Source organism: Myxocyprinus asiaticus, chromosome 34 (assembly GCF_019703515.2).
Source record: "Myxocyprinus asiaticus isolate MX2 ecotype Aquarium Trade chromosome 34, UBuf_Myxa_2, whole genome shotgun sequence".
NCBI lineage: Eukaryota > Metazoa > Chordata > Actinopteri > Cypriniformes > Catostomidae > Myxocyprinus > Myxocyprinus asiaticus.
This window is the reverse complement of record NC_059377.1, coordinates 11,139,426-11,164,782: the sequence shown is the minus strand read 5'-3', so window position 1 is coordinate 11,164,782 and position 25,357 is coordinate 11,139,426. Positions and strand designations below refer to the sequence as shown.

The window sequence follows — 25,357 nt, the reverse complement described above, 5'->3', positions numbered from 1 at the left end:
ACAGACACCCTCCCTCCACAGACTTTTCCATTGGGCTCAGTCTGAGAGGACATTACCCTGATCCTGCACTGTGGTGAACCCTGGAGTACCCAATATATGCAGTTTAATATAGAATTCCCTTTCTTTCTCCTGCTTTCTCAGTCAGTTAGCTTGGTGACGTCATGTAAATCAAATGTTTTGTTTGTCAGGGTATTACACATTCTTCTTGTTGCAGAACGGATGGCTTCTCAACAGACAGTGCAGGGTATTGTCATGCAGAATTTTGTTAAAGCTATCTGTCTCAATGCTAAGGCAAGTATCTTTATTAGTGTTTTACTGCTTACAGCATCAATGGATGACTCTCACCAAAAACACCAATTCTTCTATAGCACAGTGACACTGAGCACAAATAATAAACCCCAGACAGGAATTAGGGTAGGGTTACATGGAAATTGGAAAGTTTTCACTGAATTGGCGGTGTCTCCAGAACACAGAGGAGGAAGCGCAGGAGAATATGGGAAAATAAACAATGTTTGGTGTAGGGCTGGACGATATGTCTTAAATTCCATTTCAATTAGTGCCCGACCGATATTATCGGCCAATATTAGCCTTTCACAGATATATTGCCGTATATGTTTTCCGATATGCGCAGATATGACATTTATTTTTTTTATTTTTTTCAGAACATATAATGCAGAAAACAATACTTGGGGTGATTTAGAATTGGTGTCATAACGTAGTTTGTCCAACAGAGCGTGCTCCGACTGCATTGTTTACAGAGCTGAGCTGAGTTGACGGTGGCTCTGCAGACAGTACGGAGTTAAGTGGTGTCTTCACGGTAAGTTGCTAACTAGTTTGTGAAATACATACTGGATAGTTAATAAACAATGACCCCATCATTTTCCCTTTTCAATATAACGTTAACCATGTCCCTGACAACCATGTCGCTCATGTTTATCACATCTGTTTGCTATGTAGCCAGCTAGAGATTGTCAGTGCAGTCAGTAATGTAGCAGATTGAAATGTAAGCATTAGAGCATCTTTTTGCAGCTCAGCAGACAGCGGTGCGGTGGTGGATTGTGTCTGTTGAGTGTTGATTTCACGCTACGGTGTTACTTAGTTGGTGAGACGCAATGCTGGAAAGTAAATGAACAACGTTCATCTTTTACTCTCCATGACGATGAGCTTATAGCTAACTAGCTAACCATGTAGCTACTTTCATACCTTGTCAGCTGAGTGGAAGTTAATGTGTAAACATGTATTCACCAAACTGTTTTGTTCAGGATTCACAGTTTGGTACCCCCTTCAACTGAACAATTTCAGTCGTTGCATTTACAAAATATAATATTTAAAAGTCTGGTTTTCCACCGTTGAAAGTTTCCCCTGAACTTGTATTGCAGAATACAGTGTAACACCGCTGCCGCTGTTCATCTCTTGACTCGGCAGGTGTAAATGCTTCTTGTTTTACAACCTGCCCCTAATTGACTGGCAGTATTAAAATAGTCAGCATTTGACTGATAGTAAACAGTACTGATTTTTATTTAGCTATAATTTTAATTATTTATTTAAATGGTTAGCAACGGACTGATACCGAACATACAGTACTGATGTTTATTTAGCTATTTATTGTATATATATTTTATTTATTCTTTATTTTCTCAGTGTTCATTTCTAGAATTTGTTGCCGATGTATAATAATAATAATGTCAAATATTCTTTGATAAAAATATTTAAGAAAGCAGCCTTCTGAGTACCTTTGCATAGTCATATCGGTGCAAAATCGGTGCACAATTCACAGAGAAAAGGCCTGTTTTCATTCCAGCTCAAAAATTTACTATATTGGCCACCATATTGGTAATCTGTGATTTTTATTTTTATTTTTATTTTTTTCCTCTAAAATCGGTATTGGTCTCAAAAATCCCATATTGGTCAGGCTCTAATCTCAGTATTTTTCAGCCTATTGACGATATTCTATATGTATCTCGATTAATGTGTATTTGCTCTAAAATAGCTCAAAAGTGCTTTTTTTTTTTTTTATCAGAGGAACCATCATGTCATCCAAACAGCCATTGTAGCCAAGTAGATTAAATATTTAAAGACATCTAAATATGAGTTTTTCATTAAATAAACACAAGGGAGAATTAAATTCAATAATTTTCATTGATATGCACTTTATATTTAAATATCATACACAATGATACATAGTAGCTTAATAAAAAGTATTATTTACCTTCAAATGTTTTTACTGTGAAAAGCTACTTCACTGACTTCTTTTTGAAACCCCAGTTGAACATTGCATAATACTAAATTATTACTGTGGGACATGTCAGGTTGATTATTGTAATATAATGCTGAATTATCATTATTATTCTGATTATTAGATTTGCGTTATACAAAAGTAATATATTTCTGTCCTGTTTACTTCATCTTCACCTGGGGGCTTTTATTTTTACACCGAAAGTGCTGTTGTATTTACTTCACAAGGAGCTTTTATTTCGACACAGCAATGTGTATTTGACAGCTTACAATGCTCTGCATTTCCTGAAATCTCCTCATTTTCTGTTGTTCTGTGCCGCTTTTGTCGATTTGTGTAATAACTTGTAACTGTTACTAATGTTTGGAATTGTGCGAATGCTTGAACCTGCATTACTTTGATTTCAAAATGCACGTGCACTGATCTGAGAGCGCTTCCATGCATGCACACAGATCAGAGCGTCACTGGTTTGTTCTGAATCACACACAGATTTATCAGACAGTTTATCTGTCTTTAAATCACAGCCTTTTGTGGATTAATAATCACATATGACCAACTTGCCATGCTGATGTTATTTTGATTGATTGTGCAGCCCTGAAGGATCGTGAAATGAGTCTACTGATGTGCTCTTTATGAAACTTAATGGCCAAATGAAAGCACATTAAAATCATTGCGATATTCACGATATTGGTCAGTTTTACATCATCAGCAAAATTATCTCGATTATACCGTTAATATTCAATATATCGCCCAGCCCTAGCTGGGAGGCATAATGATTAGTCGTAAAGGTCTTTTGACTCCCGCTTTCATAAGCGTTTGTAAAAATCCAAGAGAACTTGAAAAGGGACCCTTTCAATGTGGAAGTTAACGAGAGGTGGGATGAAATAAAGTTCCAAGTCCTCACTCATTGCTCTTTCCCACACCCACCCTTGGGTGACTGAGGAGGACCGCACTGCTAAGGTCATCTAATGGATTACACTTCAAACGTGTTGACGGTCATCTTAGTTCAGATGCAATGCAATTTCAGCATTCCAGCATTGTGGAATGTAGGGTTTATTCCTTCCAGTCTAACCCATCCCATTTCCAGTGACCCCTGATTCGGGGGGCCTAGCCCCTCCACAATGCTCCTCAAGAGTCCAGTCAGGTGACTGCAGTACCTGGCACAGTGCTAATGCAGCATCTAGTCATTGATGTTTACTATTCCTGATTGACAACATTTGAGCAATTCTTCCACTGCGTTTTGTTTGCAGAGTTAACTGTCTGCTGGCTTTGTTTACTTAGTTTCTGTCTCGCATTTTGTTCTGTGGAGAATGTTACTCTGTTGATATATAGTGTCTAATTTTTCCAGACATTTTAGGGAAATTCATCCACTACATAATTTTATATACTAAATCTACTGCAAGGCTTTTATTTTTTACTGGTTCTCATGGTTTTATTTTTAAAATGTCATAGCTCTTGTGTAAGCTGCAGAATCTTTATACACATATTAAGCAAATTGACTGTTTAAGCTATTAAGCCATCAAGCCATCAGATATTTCCCTAAAATTTTGTGGAGTCTTGTGGGCTTAGCTGCTTTGGTCTCAAATGATTTTTTGCTTTGCAACCACAAGATAAATTACAGTTTGAAAATCTTGTTTCCCAGAAATAAATGGCCAAATATAATATGGGTTTGTCCACAAGTTACAATCGTGAACATATCCATGAACCCCTGAATACAAGGAACAGCCATATACCTCATGTTTAAATGAATGTTTAAAGACATAATATGGTAAACAGGGACTACTTTGGGAAAGGCTTGGGATGAAAGGAATCCGTTCTTGCAAATATTTAACTTAAAATGCTTTAGGGGTGTTTTTTAGTATACTTTATGTACCTATCCACAATTCCCTTCCAGTAGAAAACTCTGCCCTTTAATGAAACTTGGGCAATATTGTTACCTTTCTTCAACCTGGGGTCTTTGCTTTCTGTCTGGTAGGTCTGGACCATTCACTTTCTTCTAGAAATGTCTGGAAACAGCCAGCAACCCTTTGATCAGTGAGCTGAAGTTGTTTTCCCATTATGCATCAGTGCAGTGAGGATTACTCTGTCAGGAGTAGTTTAGGTTTGGAGACTGAATAGCTTGCCTATTTTAACCTCCAATGGGACTGAGCAGGGCAACCGATTAGCAAGGACAACTGTCCCTTTTGTCACATGTTCTATGTTTTTTATTAGGAGAGAAATTTCTAACTATAAACCATAGGACTGAGCATGAGGGCACAAAGAATCCACTATGCAGACCTGTCTAGCTGTGCTGGGTCCATGCCGATACCACTCCGACACTAGTGACCTGCAGCTGGAATAATGGTTAAAAAGTCCAGTGGAGTAAACATGATACACTGCTCTCTTGCTCCATGTCCCAAGACTTTTGATCTTTAGGATCAACTTCTGCTCTTTGGTTTTGCTTGCTCAAGTCCTTTACTAGACCCTTAGTTTGCAATTTTCAGCAGAATTCCTTGAACCTTTAGGTGTTCATATTTCCTCTCAGAAAAGGACAGAGGAGGGTGGAGGTTTGGAGAGAACGGTACACTGCTAATCAAGGCCAGAAGCAGAAATACTTAAATGTGTTTTCTATCAAGAGACTTGCAGTTGTGGCTAAAATTCCAGGACATAATATAAGCCTGTCTGGACTCAATCAAAATAATAAGGCTGCCATAGAGCCAACGTAAGAACAACTGCGGCAGGATGCTTTGACAATTCAGAAGCTTTGTAAAAGCATTTTTTAAATAAATTTGAGAATAACTGAACAGAAGTTTAGTATTTTCTTGCCTGTTTCTGGAGAGTTGTGTGAGTAATCAGGAAGAAGCCTTTTTAACCCACCTTGTGTTAACCAAATTAAATTCCATCAATAGCAGACTCTCAAGGAACCTACGACAGGCCTTTGCACTTCATTTTGTGCCCCCCCCTTTTTTTTTTTTTTTAGAGGACTTGGAGATTAACTTTTGGCTCTGCACTGCAAAACTTGTTTGCACTTGATATCCTAATCTATGCTCATCCAATAGAGTGGTGTTTTTGCAGCATTTATCAGCATATCAGAACATGCAGCTACTCTAATCTGTCCTGAAAACTGAGACTGCACTGTGTTCCATCAGTAGTTGAGATTGTTTTTTGCACAGATGTAATAAGGTGGCCTAATGTTTTGTGTTAACATGTCAGAAAAAGTATGTTACATCATAATCTGCATCTGAGGGGTATAAAATGTATTGTGTCTGATTAGGTTTACATGTTTGTTCTTGTCCACAACTTTGTGAAGCTTTACATTTTAACAGTATTACAGCTAAAGGCTGTCCAAAAGAGTTATGCTATGTCATTAGATAATAAAACTTAAGTTGTAATGAATCATAACTCCATAATGTCTTTAATCCATCTGAGTTTCAAATGTATTACCAGTCATCATTTGTTTTTTCATACTCTTGCAGAAGAGGTTGACTACAGCAGCTTTGGCACCAGCACACTGACCCGGAAAAAGAAGGCTGTTGTTACTCTCCGCAATGACCTGAACCGGAAGCGGCCACATATACGCATTGGTATGCCTCAGGACTTCCGTCCCGTGTCATCCATTATTGATGTGGACATACTTCCTGAGTCCCACCGGAGAGTTCGACTCTACCGGTATGGCTCAGACAAGCCTCTGGGCTTCTACATCCGTGATGGCACCAGTGTCCGTGTTACAGCCCATGGTTTGGAAAAGGTCCCGGGTATCTTCATCTCCCGCCTGGTCCCCGGAGGCCTGGCCGAGAGCACAGGCCTGCTTGCCGTCAATGATGAGGTCCTGGAGGTCAATGGCATTGAGGTGACCGGGAAGACATTGGACCAGGTAACGGACATGATGATCGCAAACAGCCACAACCTTATTGTGACTGTGAAGCCGGCGAACCAACGCAACAATGTGGTGCGCAGCAGTCGCATCTCTGGCAGTTCGGGTCAGTCATCTGACAGCAGCGGTTCTGTGGGCTACCCCGCCATCACCACACCCTCAGGTGCCACCGCCATCAGCCATGGTTATAGCCCAGAAGACCTGGAGAGTGACGAGGAGTCGGACATCGTAATTGAGAGCAACATCAAACGGCCATCACGCCGCTCTAACGCATCAGTTGCTTCGACTGCATCCCGGTCCCAGATGCAAATGACTGCAGTTGCCCCACCCAGCCCCCCTACACGACCCCAAACAAGACCCCCATCCACCGTATCGACTGCCTCTTTCCATTCTCAACCGAGCTTTAACGGCACAGTGCACAACAGTTTGAGTTACAAGCTTCACAAGGACCTTACCCTCCAGCACCACCCCTACCACAGCAGTAACCCCACCATGAGGGGGAGCAATGGCAGCCTGCACAAAATCCTCAGCAGTCTGAGGACAGACCCCCGTCACAGCCTGACTTTACCCAGAGGAGGGGTGGAGGAGGATGGAACAGTTATCACTTTATAAATGATAACTGTGCCATCCTCCAGAGACTTGGCCTTTCAGCCTGGGAAGTCAGACTTGACTTTGAACCTCAGAAACTTTAAGGGTTTTGTAAAACAAATAATTTAACAGAAACATTATCTGTAAATGTCACACTTTTAAATGATTGCTCTTAATGTGTTGTGATGTCTTATTAATCAAAAAATTCATCGGAATTAGTGGTGTGTGTGTTACTTTTTCCAAGCGGAGCCACTGATTTTATCATGTCTATCAACTTTTTGTTCTTGTTTAGAGGTTAATTTTAATCATGTTATCTAAATGTCTTCTGGGACCAGAAATTAGGTTTAGTCCTGTGTGTGATGTTTTATACTGTTTACATTTCGTACCTGAAAACGTTTGCTCCTGGTGTAATGGAAAAAGCTGATTATGCAGTTACAAAAATGAATTTACATTTAATTAGCCACACAAACGTTTTTTATTAACTCCAAGTTAATAAATAGTATTACTATTCATTATTATGAATTTCTTTTATATTTTTGTTGAATGTGTTCAATACCTTAAGACCGTGAATTCCCTCAACCTTGATATATTTAACATGGCTTGTTTCAGCATCACAAAAGAACATTGTAATTTGACAAATTATGTAAAATTACTAAATGAGATGATCTTATCTTTTGTTATCTTAAAACATATTCTAATGTCTTGTTTTTAAGTCATTCAAAAAGATGTTGACTTGGGTTTGGTTTAATTAGACATTTTTAGGTATTTCACACTTTGATGTCTTCATATAGACCTCTTGACTTAAGGAGCCCAGTGGAATGCGAAGTGGTCGGTTCTGTGTTTAAGCCCGCACACATATTTTCTGTCACCTCACTGTTAATGAGCCCTCACCTCTGACCTCCACTAAGTCTTTAAGGTAATCCAGCCACTGAGCATACTTACATTTTTACATTGGGAACAATTATGTTTTGAAGCACACTCTAGTAGTGTGGTTAGGCTGAAGTAGTTTTTGTTTGTAAAGATGCTCCTTCTTGGTGGTTTTTTACTTGTGACTTGTCTTTCAGAAATCTGTGGAATACTTTTCTGTGTGTAATTTAAAACCACTGTGGATCCCTTTCATTTGCTTTTAGGTTGACTGCATTGATATATCATGTTAAAACAAGGACTAACCTTCATATCCAGCATTTTTGTAGATATGAGCATTTTGCCTTAGAGTCCCTCCTACATGCATAATTTTCCCAAACCATACACACTCGGTATTTGGATCTGACCACTGGAAATAAAATATTATAACGTTAAACTTTGATAAAAGCATGGACATGGAGGAACACGTGCACGGTTGTGTCGAAAAAGCTGTATTGTGAGTCGCCATCTGCTGGTCGCTCTGTGAACTACCATTACATTAAATAGAGCGTCTCCCCTTTCCTGCGAAGAATCGCATTTTTATATTTTGCATTAAACATTTATGATGATTTCTTGGTTAATTTCTGTCTGTTTTAACATTGAATAAATCTAATGGAAATAAAAAAGACTAGATAAAAAAGCAGATTATTAAAGAAATGGGTACAACGGATGTCCCCCTCTGTTGTGTTACGTGTCATGTTTCTGTTTTATCCAACCATCTTTAAAATTCATGTAGAATGTAGAATATTATTTGATGGTTTAACCTGATGAAGTTTGGTAATATTCTGTGTCTGAAAATGCTCATGAAGGTTTAGCCATGGCAGTCAAGAGTAAACTACACTTAAAATGTTGGTTTTCAAGCCCTTTCCATTTAAAAATACATGGAACGTGAATATTGTCTATATGTTTTTTTTGTTGTTGTTGTTGTTGTTGGTTTTTTTTTTACTGGTGTCAAACTTTTTTAAAAATATAATAAATTCTGAGATCGACAAATGCATTCTTGTTCTTTCTTTACATTCCTAGTTTTGAGCACTATATAATATGGCGGCTGCGGGGAAAAGTGACGTCACTGAATTTGCTGTGTCTCGTTTCAAAGGCTGCGTGCTAGCTAGGACACGTCCTTTGAAGGCTGCAGTATACCGAGTGTCCTCCTCTAAACAAGCCTCATTAAAATGAGACAGCCTTCCTAGGACAAACAGAAACAGGACTTATCATGGTTATGACAGCACGCCACTCTTTAACAAGTGCGAGCGCTTTGAGTGAGAATGGAACAAAGTCCCTTTGGAAGGGAATGGATGAGGTAAAGTCTATAATACTTTATTTTAATTATATATTACTATAATTATATTATATACTCTGCACAGTGGCGGTTTTAGACGGAAATTAACACAGAATTTTGGTGCCACCACAGACTGATCACGGTAACCTGCCCGGCCCCCTCCTTGAAAAAATCCTGGCACCGCCCCTGCTCTGCACCCGTCAGCTGAGGTATTTCAACTTGGGATTATAACATTACTTGCATTTGAACATCATATTTATGGGCAAATTGGCACCATTTTTTTTTTAGACAAATGATTTCCGTTGAAGCAAAGAATTGTGGGTTGCGAGTACCCATGACGGATCCACGAGGCGGCGCAGTTGGAATTTTCCAGTTGTGCAAACTGCAAGCATGATGGGAAACGACTTACTGAAGACACCGCTTAATGCTCATTGGCTTAAACCAGTGTTTCCCAACCATTTTACGACTAAAACATTCTACGGCACACCACTATCCCACATAGGCTAACCATCGTCAATATTTTTCCTTTTGAAGAACTTTTCCATGTTTTCTGTCCGTCTTAGTAGCATGTTTACTTGTAATGTTTGAAATTCGGCTATGCAAAAAAAAAAAAAAGTCACATAGGTAGGGTACACTGTGTGAGGTCACAGGTGGCAAGAGCGCTAAATGGGTAATGAAAAAACAACAAATTTGCTTCTTTTCTAATTTGTAGATTTGTTCTTGCAATGCCACAACAAATTACAGGGATACAAACTCATGAGGGGCGAAAAAGGTAAGACAATCACTGGTCCACGAACATTTTTTCTGGGGATATTTTTAGTTATTGAAGTTTATTCAAGTTTACAATTGTGCAGAATTAGCTGAAAAATAAAGAGTATTTTGGTGAGGCTTGCTTCGGTTTCACAAATTTGTTCAATTTAATTAATTTATTAGTTCAGTGACCCCTTCTGGAAGTGTCACTAGGTGGCGACAGATGAGCGTCTTATGTGCTATGAGTGAGTCAGTGAATCATTTTGAGTCGTTCATGACCGAAATCTACCAAGAGACTATATAGTGTTTAAGCATTAAAAGAACAAAGCAGATCTATAGTCTTCCTTCAGTCTGAGCATTATTTTTCATCCAAAAAGACAACAATAATAGTCTAATAATAGTGCGTTTCAATAACATCCTTACCTTCTCCTTTATTCAAACTTGCATGGCTACAAATCTACTGACTTCAGTATATGAATTATAAACTCAAAGCAGATCTACGGTATCATTTTCCTACAGTAGCCTATTTAAACTGCTGAGCATGGCTTTTATCAGAAAAGACCACAATAATAGACAAATAATAATTCTGAGTTTCAATAATGTTCTTTCATCATTGTAAAGCGCATTTCACATGAGTTGAGTCGAGGCGTCAATGCTCCGTTCAACGCCAGCATCAAGTGCCGCATTGCCCTCCACATGACAAGCGATGCAGAAAGCGTCCCAGAGGGGCAATTTTACGAGTTTGCCACGTAAAAAAGTGGGAGGTGTGCACAATAAACATTGAAAACATATATTTGGAAGAGAGAAAAAGCTTGCAGTTGCTTTGATAGCAGAAAGTAATAAAAGGACTCATTTATGTTCAGGGGCGGAGCCAGGAGTTTTTCACAGGGGTGGCTGGGCAGGGGCCAGTGATCAGTCTGTGGTGGCACAGAAATTTTCTGGCAGTACATGTTAAGTCTTTTGCCCAAAAATGGCAATTGCGAGTGGGGTGGCCAAAGGGGTGGCCAGGCTTCAGTCCATGGTGGCCACGGCCACCCCTGGCCACCCCCTAGCTCCGCCACTGTTTATGTTTAGGTCTAAGCGTTTTCTTGGTGAATTTAAAATAATTCAATAACTGGGGTCTCTGATATTCATAAACGATAAGGTAATATTTAATTAAAAGAAATTATGAGACATTCAATGTCTCTTCACAAATTTGGACAGTTTTTAAATATTTCTTGTTGCTTAGTACTCTCAAAGACATTATTGGTGAAGCAAAAACGTGTGTCTGATAAACACTTTGGTGTAAAGTGACGTCACTTCATAGACTTCAGTGTATTCTGTAGCGCTGACACGAGTCATGTGAAAGACCCTTAATGCGTATAAATGTGTCACTTTTGTACATTAATCATTGCTCTTCACAATCACAAAAGTGACCGATTATGGTTTCAAAACGGCGAATTTCTCCGAAAGGTGAGGAGTTTAGATCCCTGAAATTATTATTATTATTATTTTTTGATGCATTTATTTATTTTGTGGAATTTGATAATTTTCCATGGCACACCTGACAATAGCTGTGTCTCATTTGGAAGGCTGCGTCCTCCAGAGGTCGCATTTGTCGGCCGCATATGTCATCGAGGTGGTCTCCTTTCATAAAAGCGAGTAGGACACTCCCAATGCAGCCTTCGAATGCGACCTTCTTTCATAGGAATTCGGAGGATGCATGAGGTGTATCCTTCATGGGCACTCACAACCCACAATTCTTTGCTTCAACGGAAATGTCTAAAAAAAGAAATGACTCCAATTTGCCCCTAAATACGATGTTTAAACGAAAGGAATGTTAATTCCCAAGATGAAGTACCTCAGTAGATGGGTGCAGAGTATATAATATGTATAATTATACTGACAATATTTCATCATATTTATTTTCATTTTAATGCAACAGAATTTAAATTATTTCCACTTTATCAGCAAGATCGCATGAACGTGAATCCCGCGATATCTGCCTTTGATCTCGTAGGTGTCTGATCCACTACCAGATGTGAGAATTGTCTGACTTGACAACACGTATTTCACTCCTCCTCTGACTGCAGCTGTCTGCTCTAGTCTACTTTCAAGGCGAATCGTTTGGCATCTCAAACGAGCCTAAGATCGCATTCAAAGGCTGCATTAGGAGTGTCCTACTCACTTTTCTGAAATGAGACAGCCTCGATGACGTATGCAGCCAACAAATACGACCTCCGCAGGATGCAGTCTTTGAAACGAGACAAAGGGTGTTTACCAATCTGTGGGCATTTTCAAACCGGAATGGGTGTTTCTAAACTATGCAATGAAAGTAGGGAATCTCAATGGGTTGAAAATGCCCACTGATTGGAAAAAGCCCATTTTTGTTCTGCAGAGACATAAGTCTCAAGGTGTGTTTGACTTCATGCGGCAGACCGATCGGCACCGGACTTGAAGCAGTGCATGTCGGTTAGAAATTTTGTCTGACTTGAAACCGCGCCACCGCCGCATCACTGTTACGCAGGGCCATAGCAAGGTAATCTGGGCCCCCTGACTGTATACTGTTCTGGGCCCCTTTCCTATAAACAAATACAGTTTAGAATTTTTTGTGGGGCCCCCTGGACCGTTACCACCTTTCATCCCACTAGCTACAGCCCTGCCGTTACGTATGCCATCAAAGTACCGCGAAAGCGATTCGAGAGCAGCCGGCTGGCGCAGCCACTGCAATTGCTCAAGAGGAGCTGCACCATCTCTAATGACCACACAGCTCATTCATGATTGGCCAGACTCACAACGTGACAATAGCTACATGTGTTTCATGGGCTGCGTTCGCAATTGCATACTACACATACTACTCTTACTACTTAAGCTATGTCAGTCTATGGCAGAAATAATAGTAGTGTGGTAGAATGCCATTACCAGTGTGTTTATTCTGACACCTCCAGTTCGGCGAAAACTCACAACTCCTTGTTTTTATAACAGTACATCATGTTTATATAATTTTATTTTATTTAGAGTAATATCATGTTTATTAATAAAAAAAAAAAAAATAAAAAAAAAAAAAATGATTACAAATACGGACTCCTTTATTGGTATTAAAATAATACAGGCTTTTATTGGACTTTCTTCTTGTTCACACAGCAGGCACAATGTTTCTAGTTATTTTATGTAAAATTCAAACATCTGTCTATCTGAATTCCACTTTGTCTGCAATAAAGAAAGCAAACATCACGCGATCTTCCGTGACTGGTGTAGGTTTAAGGCTGTGTCTCGTTTGGAAGGCTGCATGCTAGGTAGGACGTCCTTTGAAGGCTGCAGTATACCGAGCGTCCTCCTTTAAACAAGCCTCATTTTAACGAGATGGCCTTCGTAGGACAAATGGAATTGGAACGTAACATGGTTGTTATGACAGCACGCCACTCTTTAACAACACTTTGAGTGAGAAGGGAACAAAGTCCATTTAGAAGGGAATGTATGAGGTACATTTTAGGAGAGTTATAATGATGTAAAGGGAAAAGAAAATAGATTTTACAGGTGTACTTTTAGTCTAATACTTTAATTATATATTAATATAATTATACATATTATATACTCTGCACCCATCTTCTGAGGTACTTGGAAATTAACATTATTTGCGTTTGAACATCATATTTATGGACAAATTGGCGTCTTTTTTTTTTTTTTGACATTTCTGTTGAAGCAAAGAATTGTGGCTTGTGAGTGCCCACGAAGGATACACCTCATGCATCCTCCGAATTCCTGTGAAAGAAGGTCGCATTCGAAGGCTGCATTCGAAGTGTCCTACTTGTTTTAAAAATCTTACAAATTCACTTTATGGTATAAGCTGTTTTAACTATGTAAGTCATATGTTACACATAATAATATAATTGAAGTTATAGATTGTGAAAATATAGATGTGTCGTTGTTTGCGTTTTTCAGTTATCCTAGACTTCAATGATATGCTATCACGATAACATGATAGGAGTCACTGTACCTTCTCACTCTTTACATGTTTACAATATACAGTTTTTCACAAAAAGTAGGCACTAACCATTTTCATGTACTCCAATTATATACAGTACAGTGATGAATTCAAACCTGAATGCCCAAGTCTTAACATGGTTATTATAACCTCTTCTTTCCTATTTCTTCCACAAATATTCATTTTACTATCTACCATTTTTTTGATCTTATATAAATGTCTACCCTTACAATCATTATTTCAAACCTCTTGCCATTCATTAACAATATTTTTCCTTAAAATGGATTTAATGTTACCTTTACCCAAAGGAACGCTGACATCCACTTCTTTCCTTTTTAAAGCATTTTTAGCTAGCTCATCTGCCACTTCGTTACCAGATATCCCTACATGCGCTGGTACCCAACAGAATTCTACTTCCACTCCTTTCCTATATATTTGCCACAGCAATGTAAATATTTAATTCATTAGATCTTTCCTTGATGACTTTTGGGTAGAAAGTGTTTTCACACCACCACTCTATCTGGTCTTATCTCCTCTACTCACATTAATCCTATAATAATAGCAACCATTCTACAGCATATATTGACAACTCTGATGTTAGTCTCTTTGATATAGTTATATCAAGACCTGGAATATATAATCCCACACCTGTAATCCCTAGATATGGGTCTCTTGAACCATCTGTATATATTTGAGTTCTTGTATAAACTCTTTCCTTGATATGCTTATTTACATTATATTTAATTTGTCCTATTTCTTCCCATTCTCTTATCTAGTATCTCCAAATCTATTTCTACATCAGGGAATATCCATGATGGAACTTCACTCCATACAGGTGATGCATTAAATATTCTGTCTACAATTTGATACTTTCTTCCACATCATTTATAATCCACCCAAAACCCCTTCCTTTCTTATTTATATACTCTCAGCAGTTATTTAAAACATCAGAAGCAATATGGCTTCCAGCATGACTATTCAAGGTCACCCAATATACCAACGACAATTCTATTCTGAGTAAATTCATTAGCCTTTCATTTGCCTCAACCGGTGATGACTTCCTAGACATATTCTGAGAGCTCTGTACTGTATTTTTTCTAATTGATTTAACAACGTTATTGAAGCAGCACCATAAATCATGCATCCATAATCAAGCACAGATCTTATCATGGCTTGATATATCAACAGTAATGATGTTCTTTCTGCTCCCCATTCTTTCCCCCTATTGCTCGTATCACATTTAAAATTCTCAGACATTTCTTATCCATTTCATCTATATGTTTCTTCCATGTATAACGGCTATCAAACCACATACCTAGATACTTAAATACTTTCACACGTTCTATTGATTTTCCATTTAGTAATAATTCTAAATTATTGGGAATTACAACATGATTTGCTTGTTGACATTTTAAATCTCTAATCTATTGACCATTGTTCCACCTTTTTAATGGCTGTCTGCACACTTAAATTCACATGAGAAATGTTTCTGATCTCTCTTCCGTATAGCACCATCATCTGCATACAAAGCACACCCTATACTTGGACCTAAGTTTGCAAATATATCATTAACCGTTATGTTGAAAAGCAATGGACTAATCACACTACCTTGTGGAATGCCATTTTCAGCTGAGAAAATAGATGATAAACATGAACCTACCTGTACCACAAATGTTCTATCAAATAAAAACTGTAGTAACCAATTATACATTTTTCCTTTTATTCCTAGTCTTGATGCTTTAATTAGCAGGTCCTCTCTCCATATCGTATCATATGCCTTCTCAATATCAAAATAAACCACTGCCATAACCTCTTTCATAATAATAGACTTTTCTATAATATTGCTAATCTTAATTAGCGCATCCATTATTGATCTTCTGCTTCTGAATCCACATTGATATTTAGAATATTTACCCTTTCTTTCTAGATCATGAGATAACCTCTGAACTATCATTTTTTTCCATTAATTTACATAAATATTAAGTTAATGCTATTGGATGGTTACTTCCTGACTTGGTTGGATCTTTCCCTGGTTTCACAACAGGAATTATTACTGCCTGCTTCCAGACATTTGGAATTATACCTTCCTCCCATATCTTTTTAAATAATTTTAGTATCAAAGATAACACATTGTTTGATAAATGTTTAAACATTATATAGATTCATCTATCTAGACCAGGAGCAGTATTAGCACAGTTTTGCAATGCAATTTTCAATTCTGTAATTGTATATTCCATATCTAGACAACTACTATTGCTATTTTTTCTTCTTCATAATATCTGGATTGTTTCCTAAAATAACTCTTCTTCTTAATTCATACTCTTCTCCCAAATCTATACTGTGGAATCCTTCTAAAGCCTTTCCCAAAATGTTTGCTTTATCTATATCTGTTACAGCTACAATATCATCTTCTACTAAAACTGGTATTTGAATCGACTTTCTACCTTTCCCACTCTTATTCCTTATCATATTCCATATATTATCCAAATGCGTTTCCTAACCTATAGTAGAGCACAAATTCCTCCATCCTGTTCTCTTAGCAGACTTAATAATTCTTCTTGCATTGGCTTCATGTTTACATTTTTCCTGAGTTGTTTAAATGCTGTGTTCCTTTCTCTAATTGCTCTGTTACAGTCTTCTGTCCACCATGGTGTTTTCCTCACTTTTTGACCTGCTGTTCTTTGAGGTATATATAATGTTGCTGCTTCTAATATCATATTAGAAAGAGATCTGCAGAAGGTTTCCACAGAGTCTTTTATCACTTTATCTCTAATTATCTCACAATAATTATTAAATGAATACCAGTTGGCTTTATCATACATCCACTTTCCTTGCAGGTACTGTGCCCCATTTTACATCTATTAATATTTAGTTCACATACTATTGGAAAATGATCACTTCCAATGGTTGTATCACTAATCACATTCCATTCACATATCTCAGCAATTTCAATTGAGATTAATGTCAAATATATACATGATGTTGTATTCCTCGTTACATTAAATCTAGTGCCTTGCCCTGTATTTAAACAAACTAAAGACCTATCTTCAATTAACTGTTCAACTATTTCCCCATTGGAATCTATTTTCGTACTACCCCATGACCAATTGTGTGCATTAAAATCCCCGCACCATAACTCCTTTTTTCCCCTACTCCCTCCAACCTTCTCAAGCAAACATTGTGTAATTTTTGAACATGCATTATAAAAATTACATACAATAAGTGATCACCCTTGATAATACATTTCTACCATAACACATTCTGCTTCTTTAACTTAAGGAATTGCCCTATATGCTATTCCTTCTTGTTTAAATATAACTACTCCTCCATCTTGTGTTCTAAATCTATCCTTTCGTACAGAGTTATATCCTGGCAAAATAAATTGCAGGTTTGGCTTCAACCATGATTCTTGTATGCATACTATATTCAGTTTATGATCTAACACTAATACATATTTCTTGAACTCTTGACCATTCACTGTCAGACTTCTTGCATTCCAATGCAATACACTAATTACCATCAATAGGTTTCATTTGAAGTTGATCGAGTAAGTATATCATGAATCATGTTGGCTGAAATTCCTAAAAATTCTGATGCAGCATCCAAAATTGTTTTAATCTTCACTGATCTGCTTGACAGCACTGTGGTAACATTAATAACCTTGACAATAAAAATGTGTATGGGTGCCTCCTGCTGCCCCCCGCAAGATGCCGCCCTGGGCAACGGCACATGTCGGCCATGCCTAAATCCGCTACTGGGTCCAGGCACATATTCTCTAACTGGGTAACTGATATATTCCATTTGCACTTTATCCAGAATTCTTCCTCCAAATGCAAACAATATACTCAAGCTCTCTTGCCGCTGTCCCACATTGTTTTTAAACAGTCTTATATTCACTATTTTACCTCCTTTTAGATTCACCTTGGCCCTTTAGGGGCTCCGTACTTTTCAACTCCTCCCCCGACTGCAACTGGCATATCTCGCGTTGCGATATAGTTCAAGTCGAACACGCCCCTTAATGTCACATGATCAGCATATGTTCGAGCCCTTTTTTGATTGGTTCTTAATCCCACGCATGCGCATATACTGCTGTGCTTTCACTTCCACATAAACAAGAGCAGTGAACTGGAGAGTGGATCATGGAGCATCGCTTTGACAGGGCAGCGGCGGTGCTGTCACCGCTGGAGGAGTCCAGCGCCGAGGTGAGCAGAGACAGCGGCATCGTGTCGCAGAGCGCCAGCAGCTTGTCTATGGTTAGCGAGGCCCTGAGCAGCGGTACCGTGTCTCAGAGCTCGAGCTTCGGCGCTGCAGTGGCCCAGGACCCGAACTCTGCTGCGGGAGAAACCCAAGAACAGAGCGAGCCGGAACAGACACAAGACGACGAGCTGCTGAGACACACAGCGATAGCTTACTCCTCCTATATGAGAGCAAATGCTGAAGAAGAGGTGAGGAATCATAGATATATTCAGTCTTATATTCACGCCTCTGTATGCCCGTTCTGGAGTCAGTGCTGTGTAGATAACGAGCCTAAGTTATTAAGCGTGACATGGGCTACATAAAGACCCATTTGTTCTCTGCACTTCTGACTGAGTTATGTTGAATTCTCAGAACCCGTTTGTTTTATTAATGCTTTATGGAGGTTATGCGTAATTGTATAAGTCAGTAAGTAAAGCAACTAACCTATTTTACCCACAGAACATGTCATCTGTTTATATTATAGGTCCTGTGCTTGGAGAGAAGTCTGGAGGAAATGCTTACAAGAGTAGATGAGTTTGTGGGAATGCTTGATATGGTAAGATCAATACAGGGGTCTTTGCATGCATAGAAATGTGTTTTGAAAACACTTTTAAAGGAATATTTCAGGTTCAATACAAGTTAAGCTTAATCGACAGCATTTGTGGTATAATGTTGGTTACCACAAAAAATAATTTAGACTCATCCAACCAAAAATTAAGGTTACAGTGAGGCACGTACAATGGAAGTGAATGGGGCCAATTTTTGGAGGGTTTAAAGGCAGAAATGAGAAGCTTATAATTTTATAAAAGCACTTACATTAATTATTTTGTTAAAACACGTGTATTATTTGAACTGTAAAGTTGTTTAAACTGCTGTTTTAGGGTTTATGGCGTTAGGCCGTCGTAGCCAGGAAGTTTTAAAAATGGCTACAACTTTACACAGAAAAGGTTAGTAAGTGATTTTATCACCAGGCATATTGTTTTTGTCTTGTGGCTATACTTTTGAAACAATGAGTATTTTTTTAACATTTACAAATTGGCCCCATTCACTTCCATTGTGCCTCACTGTAACCCAGATTTATTTTTATTTTTTTTTAAGAAGGAACAAGTCGAAATTAATTTTTGCGGTAATCAACATTATGCCACAAATGCTGTCGATTTGGTCTTGTATCGAACCCAGAATATTCTTATTCGTTTATTGAATTAAAATGTGTTTTATTGTAACCAGAGTGACATTTTTCTTGCGCTCAAGATGAGAGTGCTGCATACATGAAACACTGAAGTGCAATAAAAGCTTATACCATAAAAAAAAATATATATTCTATAAAGTTCTATATTTTTTTGCAGGTTAACTGAAAAATATAAACTTTATTATGTCTGATGTCAGATTTTTTTTTTAGTTAAAATATTTTGAAATTCTTTAACATTTAAATATACACATTAACTACAGCTGAACCAGAGTGATGCATGTGAAGATATATGTATATTTTTATCAAGGTGTATATGAAATTTTATTTGAATATAACATTGAATTAAATGTATATAAATATTTAAAGTGAGAATTTTGAGACAAAAAAAAAAAGGTGTGTGAGAGTATGGGAAAGAGGCTAAATGAAAGTAAAATATTTTAAAGAAAAATCATAAATGTACGAAAATATCTACATAATATCATCTGTAAAGCCACAATTGATGCCCGATGTAACCATTTTATAAAAATTGTTTAATTTCTTCTAAAAATCGGGAAAAAATGTATTTGTTCATTTTGGTAGTCTTGACAAAGTCATAAAGTTTGGTTCTCGTCTGAAAAACGATGTGGTATTTAAAAATGATGATTTACCTCTAGCTGGTCAAAAATTACCCGATCGCATTGGGAGGGTTAAAAAAAAAGAATTTCTAATTTCTTTTTCTTCTTTTATGTTTTGTATATTCATTAGAGCTGTCAAAATTAACGCGCTAACACATAGGGTTGTGCCAGTACTATCAAATATTGATATCGTAATATTTTTCCTCACAATATTGTATCAATACTTTAGATCTCTGTATTGATATTTTTATTCAACTTTGTGTATTCATATCATGTCCAACAATACAATATAGACAAAGCAGGTCATATAAATAAGTGCAAACTCGGAGTGCAGTCAGAGATTCTTCTTTGAGGCATGAGACTGAAACTGAGCCTGTTTCTCTCGCTGACACGCTGGTCCTCTCTCACACGTATGGCACTAGGGCCTTGCAAAAATAGCGATTTTTCGACTAACCGCAATCTTCATTTGATTATATCAATATAGATTCTTAAAATCCCCAAACCGGTCTTTTTCTCCGTGCACAGCCCTTTACAATGGGAGTATATCACTTGCATATGTGACTTAAAATATCTGTAATTAGCCACTGCCTAGTAATATTTCAGATATCACTCACCAGTTCAGCACTGAGTTCAGCATCCTTTCACTGCGTGTTGAGTAAAAGTTTGGTTTACCTTGTAATGTGTGGCCAAAGATGAGATCCACGTAATCCATTTGTCATTGATAATGTCTCTTATAATTACCTCTTTGGTCTTTACAGTTAGATGTTGATTAAAAAAACATAAAAAATAAACATTTAATTGTAATGGAATAATAGGGTTCAAAACAGTGTTACTATGAATGCAAACTTTAATACAGTGAAAAAGACACTCTATTAGCTTAACATAAATATATATAAATAAATAAAAATGTCCAACATTCCTTTGAATGTCCATGTACTAAAATAAAATATTTGATGCCATGAGTGTACCTTCATTTACTACAACTATTATTTTGAATGGCCTTGAAAAATAGAAGCAATGTGATAACAATTTTACCTGGTCGCAAAAAGTAGTCCGTTAATTTACCTGATGAACTTACACCTTTTGCTGACACTTTATGCTTCGCAGAGCTAATGTGTGCTTCTAAATCACTTGCACCTTTATTAGCAGCTGACACACAAGTGCCAGCTTTACATGTCACACATTCTGCTTCCCACGGATCTCGACCTGGACGAAAGCATGGGAATTTTTTGTGCAAGTCTTCTGTAAATTTGCACTTTTGTTTGGGCATTGTTTCCACTCAGCTGTCATTTGCTGCTACTGTCAAGCAACTGTTTGATGCCGAACACAACAGCGCTTCGCACGTTCGGGAGAGATTGAAAGGCAGGAATTTGGCCAATAGTTGCTGCAAGCCTCTTATAATCTACCAATTGGTGTGCGAGAAGGCGGGACTTACAAAGAGGGGTTAAAGCAATGCAAATATGCGTGCACACAATGAAGTATTAGACCAGATGCAAATCATAATGCAACTAAAGCCGAATCCCGGACATTTTTGCAAATTTAGAGATCCCGGCCGGACGCTTTTTTAAGGTCCGAAAAAGAGGACATGTCCGGGAAAAAGAGGACGTATGGTCACCCTAATTTAATTGTAGTGTGTGTAAATAGCTCAAGGGGCTGCATCTGTAACAGATGGCAGGCTGCTGCGACACGGGATCGTGGATGTTTGTATCGCGATTTCGATTGCGGTTCATGTTTCGTTACAGCCCTAATTGTGATGCGTATCGTGAGGTGGCTGGCAATACCCAGCCCTATTAACGCATGCAATTAATTAAAGTTTAACTCATTCATTTTTCTTAATCGTGATTGCATTTACCATCAATACAGCATGAACACTGGTTGGGAGGGTGGATTCTTTGTAATGTGTCGAAGTGCCTGCCTGGAGTCATTACACTGACACACATGCCACAAACACACACAGTAGTGATTCAGAGTCATTGATAAAATGATGGAGAAAGGAGCTCTTAATGCTATTTGTTGTACAAAACAAGACCAGATGCGACTTGTGATAGAAATAAAGTATTTTTCATTTTTCAAATTTTTGTTTGCAAGCACTTTTCATGTGGAGTTAAAAGCGACGCTTGACACTGGCACTGACACCCTGATGTAAATCATGAACGTGGCTTTACAATTGCTGTAAGAAAGCAGATAGCCACAATCTACCAGCAGATTAATATTGTGTAGGATGAGAGTTTAAGAGATTTAATGCCCATTGCAATGAAAATGTATCCTATATGGGGACTAGTTCTTTCAATTACTCAAACTCCCACTTAGACTTTGGGAAACGTTTAATGTTAATTGAATTGGTGCTATTTTAGTGCATTTCTATCTTTATACTGTGGAAGGCTTTGTTTGGAAAATGTTAATAAAGCATTATATTGTTTAATTATTATTAATATTTTTCCTAAGATGGAAATAAATGAATTTTGACAAGAAAAAAAAAAAGTATATATAATGTCAAATTTGAGCACTTTCAAAATCTGCTATTAATCATGATTAACATGAAAAATTATGTGATTAATCGTGATTACAATTTTTAATTGTCTAAAAGCACTAATATTTATTGTTCCTCTTTTTATTGTTCCTCAGGCAATGCCTGTTTCACATTGGTGGAAACATTGAAACTTTTAAAAATCTTTACAATTTGATGGCATCTAGTGCATTTAAACTTCCATTTAAGCACAGCTTCTAAGTTTATTCATGACTCTGACACTCCGATTGCAAATATATAATGACAACATAGAGTGAGTACCATTATGATGCTAGGTTAAAGTATCAAAATGATGAGAGAGTTTTAAATCTTGCAAACGTTCAGCCCATTGAATTTGAATGTATATGGTTCAGCTGATAAATCATCTTTTTAATATCTCGCTCTCTTTGGCCATATATAAAGCACTACATCCACCAAAAAATTACTCAATGCTTGTTTGATATTAATAACTTTTTTTTATCATCACAGATTAGAAATGACACATCTCAGGTGGTCAATGAGAACCTGCCACAGATACAAAGAAAATCTGAAGAGATGAGAGGGATATACAGAAAAATCGACAAATTGGAGGTACTAACTAAATGTTGGTTGATTTAGAGTTAATTTTAATAATATTTATTTTGTTATTCTAAGTGTAATGTCTTATTTCCAGGCCTTTGTCAAAATGGTTGGAGCCAATGTCAGTGCCATGGAAGAACAAGTCACTCAAGTTGAAGGTGAAGTTGGAACTCTACCAGGCGCCTTCAAAAAGATCTTTCGCACAATGAGCGTGCCAGGATTTTTAAATGTGAGCACTTTTCATATCGTCATGTTATTTGGTAACGTTTTGACAGTGAACAATTGCAGAACTGAGAACACATTTTTGCTTTCTCTTCTTTTTCAGAAACGTGCTAGCCCAAGAAGGCAAACGCAAAGACATCAAGAGCTTCCTAGTGTATTTAGGACAGAAGATTACTTTAAATCTCAGTCCGAGCAGTAGAAGAGAGACTCCTGTATTGACTTAAGTACTTACCAAGCCCAGGGATCTTCATCATCAGAAATGCTGCCTGGGCGATTATAACCAGATACACATCTCAGATACACTTTCCTGGGATTGCAAAAATGAAACATTTCAGTCACTTTAGCTTCCAATTATTTGAATGAATCTTGGTCAAAGCGAAGTGTTATTTTAGTAGACCAGTAAAAGGCAGCTAGTTTTATAACCAACAGAAGCTTTGGTTTTGAAAAAAATTTCAAGTGCCTCACCAGGAAGTTTGACACTGTTTCTTAAAAATGAGAAAGCATGCTTGTAAAATGTCAGAACATTTGTTGAAATGTTTGTATGATTTTTTTTTTAAATTTTTTTTTTTTTTTACTCAAACTTGTACATAATTTATAGCTTTATAATGTTTTGCCCTTGGTATTTTCTTCCAATGCTTGAGATCTTTGCACTAGTTTCACTGTTGCTTTAACCAGCTATTTATCCTATTGAGGTTTAATATCAGTGTCTGACATATGCTGACAATGGATATTTTATTCTTAATGGAGCAAGTGTAAATTACTCTGGTTTATTATGTAGCATTTAGTGCCACTTTCCTCAGCAAAACAATGTCACCACAACAAATCTTGTTTGTCATGGACCATTTGCTTTTATATTGAAATGTTCATTGATACTTATGTTATGCTAATTGTGTTACATAATTATATTTGTAACTAATTACTGCCTATTTGTAATACATTTACAGATGTAGCTTTGAGCAGTTACTAATTTTTACTCTCAATATTGATCAGTAATGGCAAACATAAAGAATGGCTTTTCCCTTCTATCTCTGTATTTTGTTCTGAACAGTTATCGTACTTGAAGTGACCTGAAAAACTATCCCTTTCTGACCTGGAATTTTCTTGAAAATTCTGCATTTATTGAGATCTAAGTTGAGAGTTTTAATGAATTAAAAACAAAAAAACAAAACGTCCATTTACTTTCCAGGAGGCCAGTTTTGAAGGCATAGAAAGTTCTAGAACAATTTTAAGTGTTGCCCATTGAATTTTCATGGTTCAGACATCTTTATTTAGCTTTAGTTTGGACTTTTACCATTTCATCCAAAGGTGTCTGCTTGTCATTGAGCAGTTTATGTGCTTTGGGTTAGTTTACCCTCAAGTTTACAATAATTTATATTTCAAGCAACATTTTAATAATCCTGTAATGTGACCTGCGATGATGTACGATTCGCAAATGAATCAACTGAACCGGTTCTTTTTTTAATGATTCGTTCGAACCGATTTGCAAAATAACTCGACTGAAGGAATGACTTTTACTAGTACAAAGTTGAGATTGAAAAAGTAGTGTTAGCAATGCCTGGTGCTATTTATATTGTTATGATTTACCATTAATATGAATGATATTTGGCACAATATAATAAATTACAAGGTAATTATGTTGTTAATGGTGTAGGAACGGTTGAACAATAAACAACACAAGATTTATGCAATCTATATTTTCTAATCTATGTCACATAGTCATAAACAGCTAATTTACCATACAAAATTAAAGGTAAAGTGCTGTAAATAGTGATTTAAAAAAAGAACAAAAGTTGAATCGGCTATTTGAACAGGTTCAACCGTCCACATAAGCCTGAACTGATTGGCTAAAGTGAATTGAACCAAAGGTGGCCATCTTTGGAACGCTCCCACGTAGCTATTTATTGACGGTAGCGCCATCTTTGATTTTTTTAATGGGAATCACAATGAGGCTGTGAGGTATTGACTTACCATCTCTTCAATGGCAGGCACGGTATAAAACTCCTAGATCACATCTGATTTTCCACAACTCATGTTGTCTGGAGTGTTTTTTTTTGTTTTGTTTTTTTTTAACTGAATGTTCTCGGAAATAGGTTTTTTTTGTTTTTTGTTTTTTTTCAACGTTTTGTCCACGCAACGATCCAAAACACTTTAAACTGGAGTACAGCCCATTAGAAACTGTACGTCTATCCCACAGAGCCTCGTTGTCATTCCCATTAAAAATACAAATACAAAGATGCTGCTGTTGAGAATAAGGTAGTGGCGAATTCTCAAGGCCAGCAAATCCTTCTCTGCTGGCCTAACATGCCAAATAAATAAATATTTTTCATCCTTTCATACTTCAGAATCCCTCAACAGTGTACGGAGGCTCTGAACCGCATGGTGGGGGAAAAAAAAAAAAAAAAAAAAAAAAAAAATATATATATATATATATATATATATAT

The 25,357-nt window shown here is 37.2% G+C and overlaps 2 protein-coding genes across 2 annotated transcripts in view; both read left to right on the top strand.

Moving 5' to 3' along the window:
• LOC127425581 (partitioning defective 6 homolog gamma-like) overlaps nt 1-8,562 on the top strand; it is a 48,264-nt gene extending 39,702 nt beyond the window's left edge. Inside the window, exon 3 of the mRNA XM_051671716.1 lies at nt 5,689-8,562. Within this exon, the coding sequence (XP_051527676.1) occupies nt 5,689-6,698 (1,010 nt within the window). The 3' untranslated portion in view covers nt 6,699-8,562. The remainder of the gene's footprint in view (nt 1-5,688) is intronic.
• An 8,564-nt stretch (nt 8,563-17,126) lies between these two features.
• LOC127425582 (biogenesis of lysosome-related organelles complex 1 subunit 4-like) lies at nt 17,127-23,941 on the top strand. Its single transcript, XM_051671717.1, has 5 exons — nt 17,127-18,015; nt 18,291-18,362; nt 22,605-22,706; nt 22,789-22,923; nt 23,020-23,941. Exons 1-5 carry the CDS (start codon nt 17,710-17,712, stop codon nt 23,113-23,115), a joined length of 711 nt encoding a protein of 236 aa, XP_051527677.1. The 5' UTR covers nt 17,127-17,709; the 3' UTR covers nt 23,116-23,941.
• Nucleotides 23,942-25,357: the final 1,416 nt, after the last annotated feature.

What these genes read in the sequence shown, in the direction of transcription:
- LOC127425582 (XM_051671717.1), top strand. Translation starts at nt 17,710, where the DNA reads ATGGAGCATCGCTTTGACAGGGCAGCGGCGGTGCTGTCACCGCTGGAG. An exon ending in TTGTGGGAATGCTTGATATG is followed by an intron (nt 18,363 to 22,604) that starts GTAAGATCAATA and finishes TTATCATCACAG; the next exon opens with ATTAGAAATGACACATCTCA. An exon ending in GAAAAATCGACAAATTGGAG is followed by an intron (nt 22,707 to 22,788) that starts GTACTAACTAAA and finishes TCTTATTTCCAG; the next exon opens with GCCTTTGTCAAAATGGTTGG.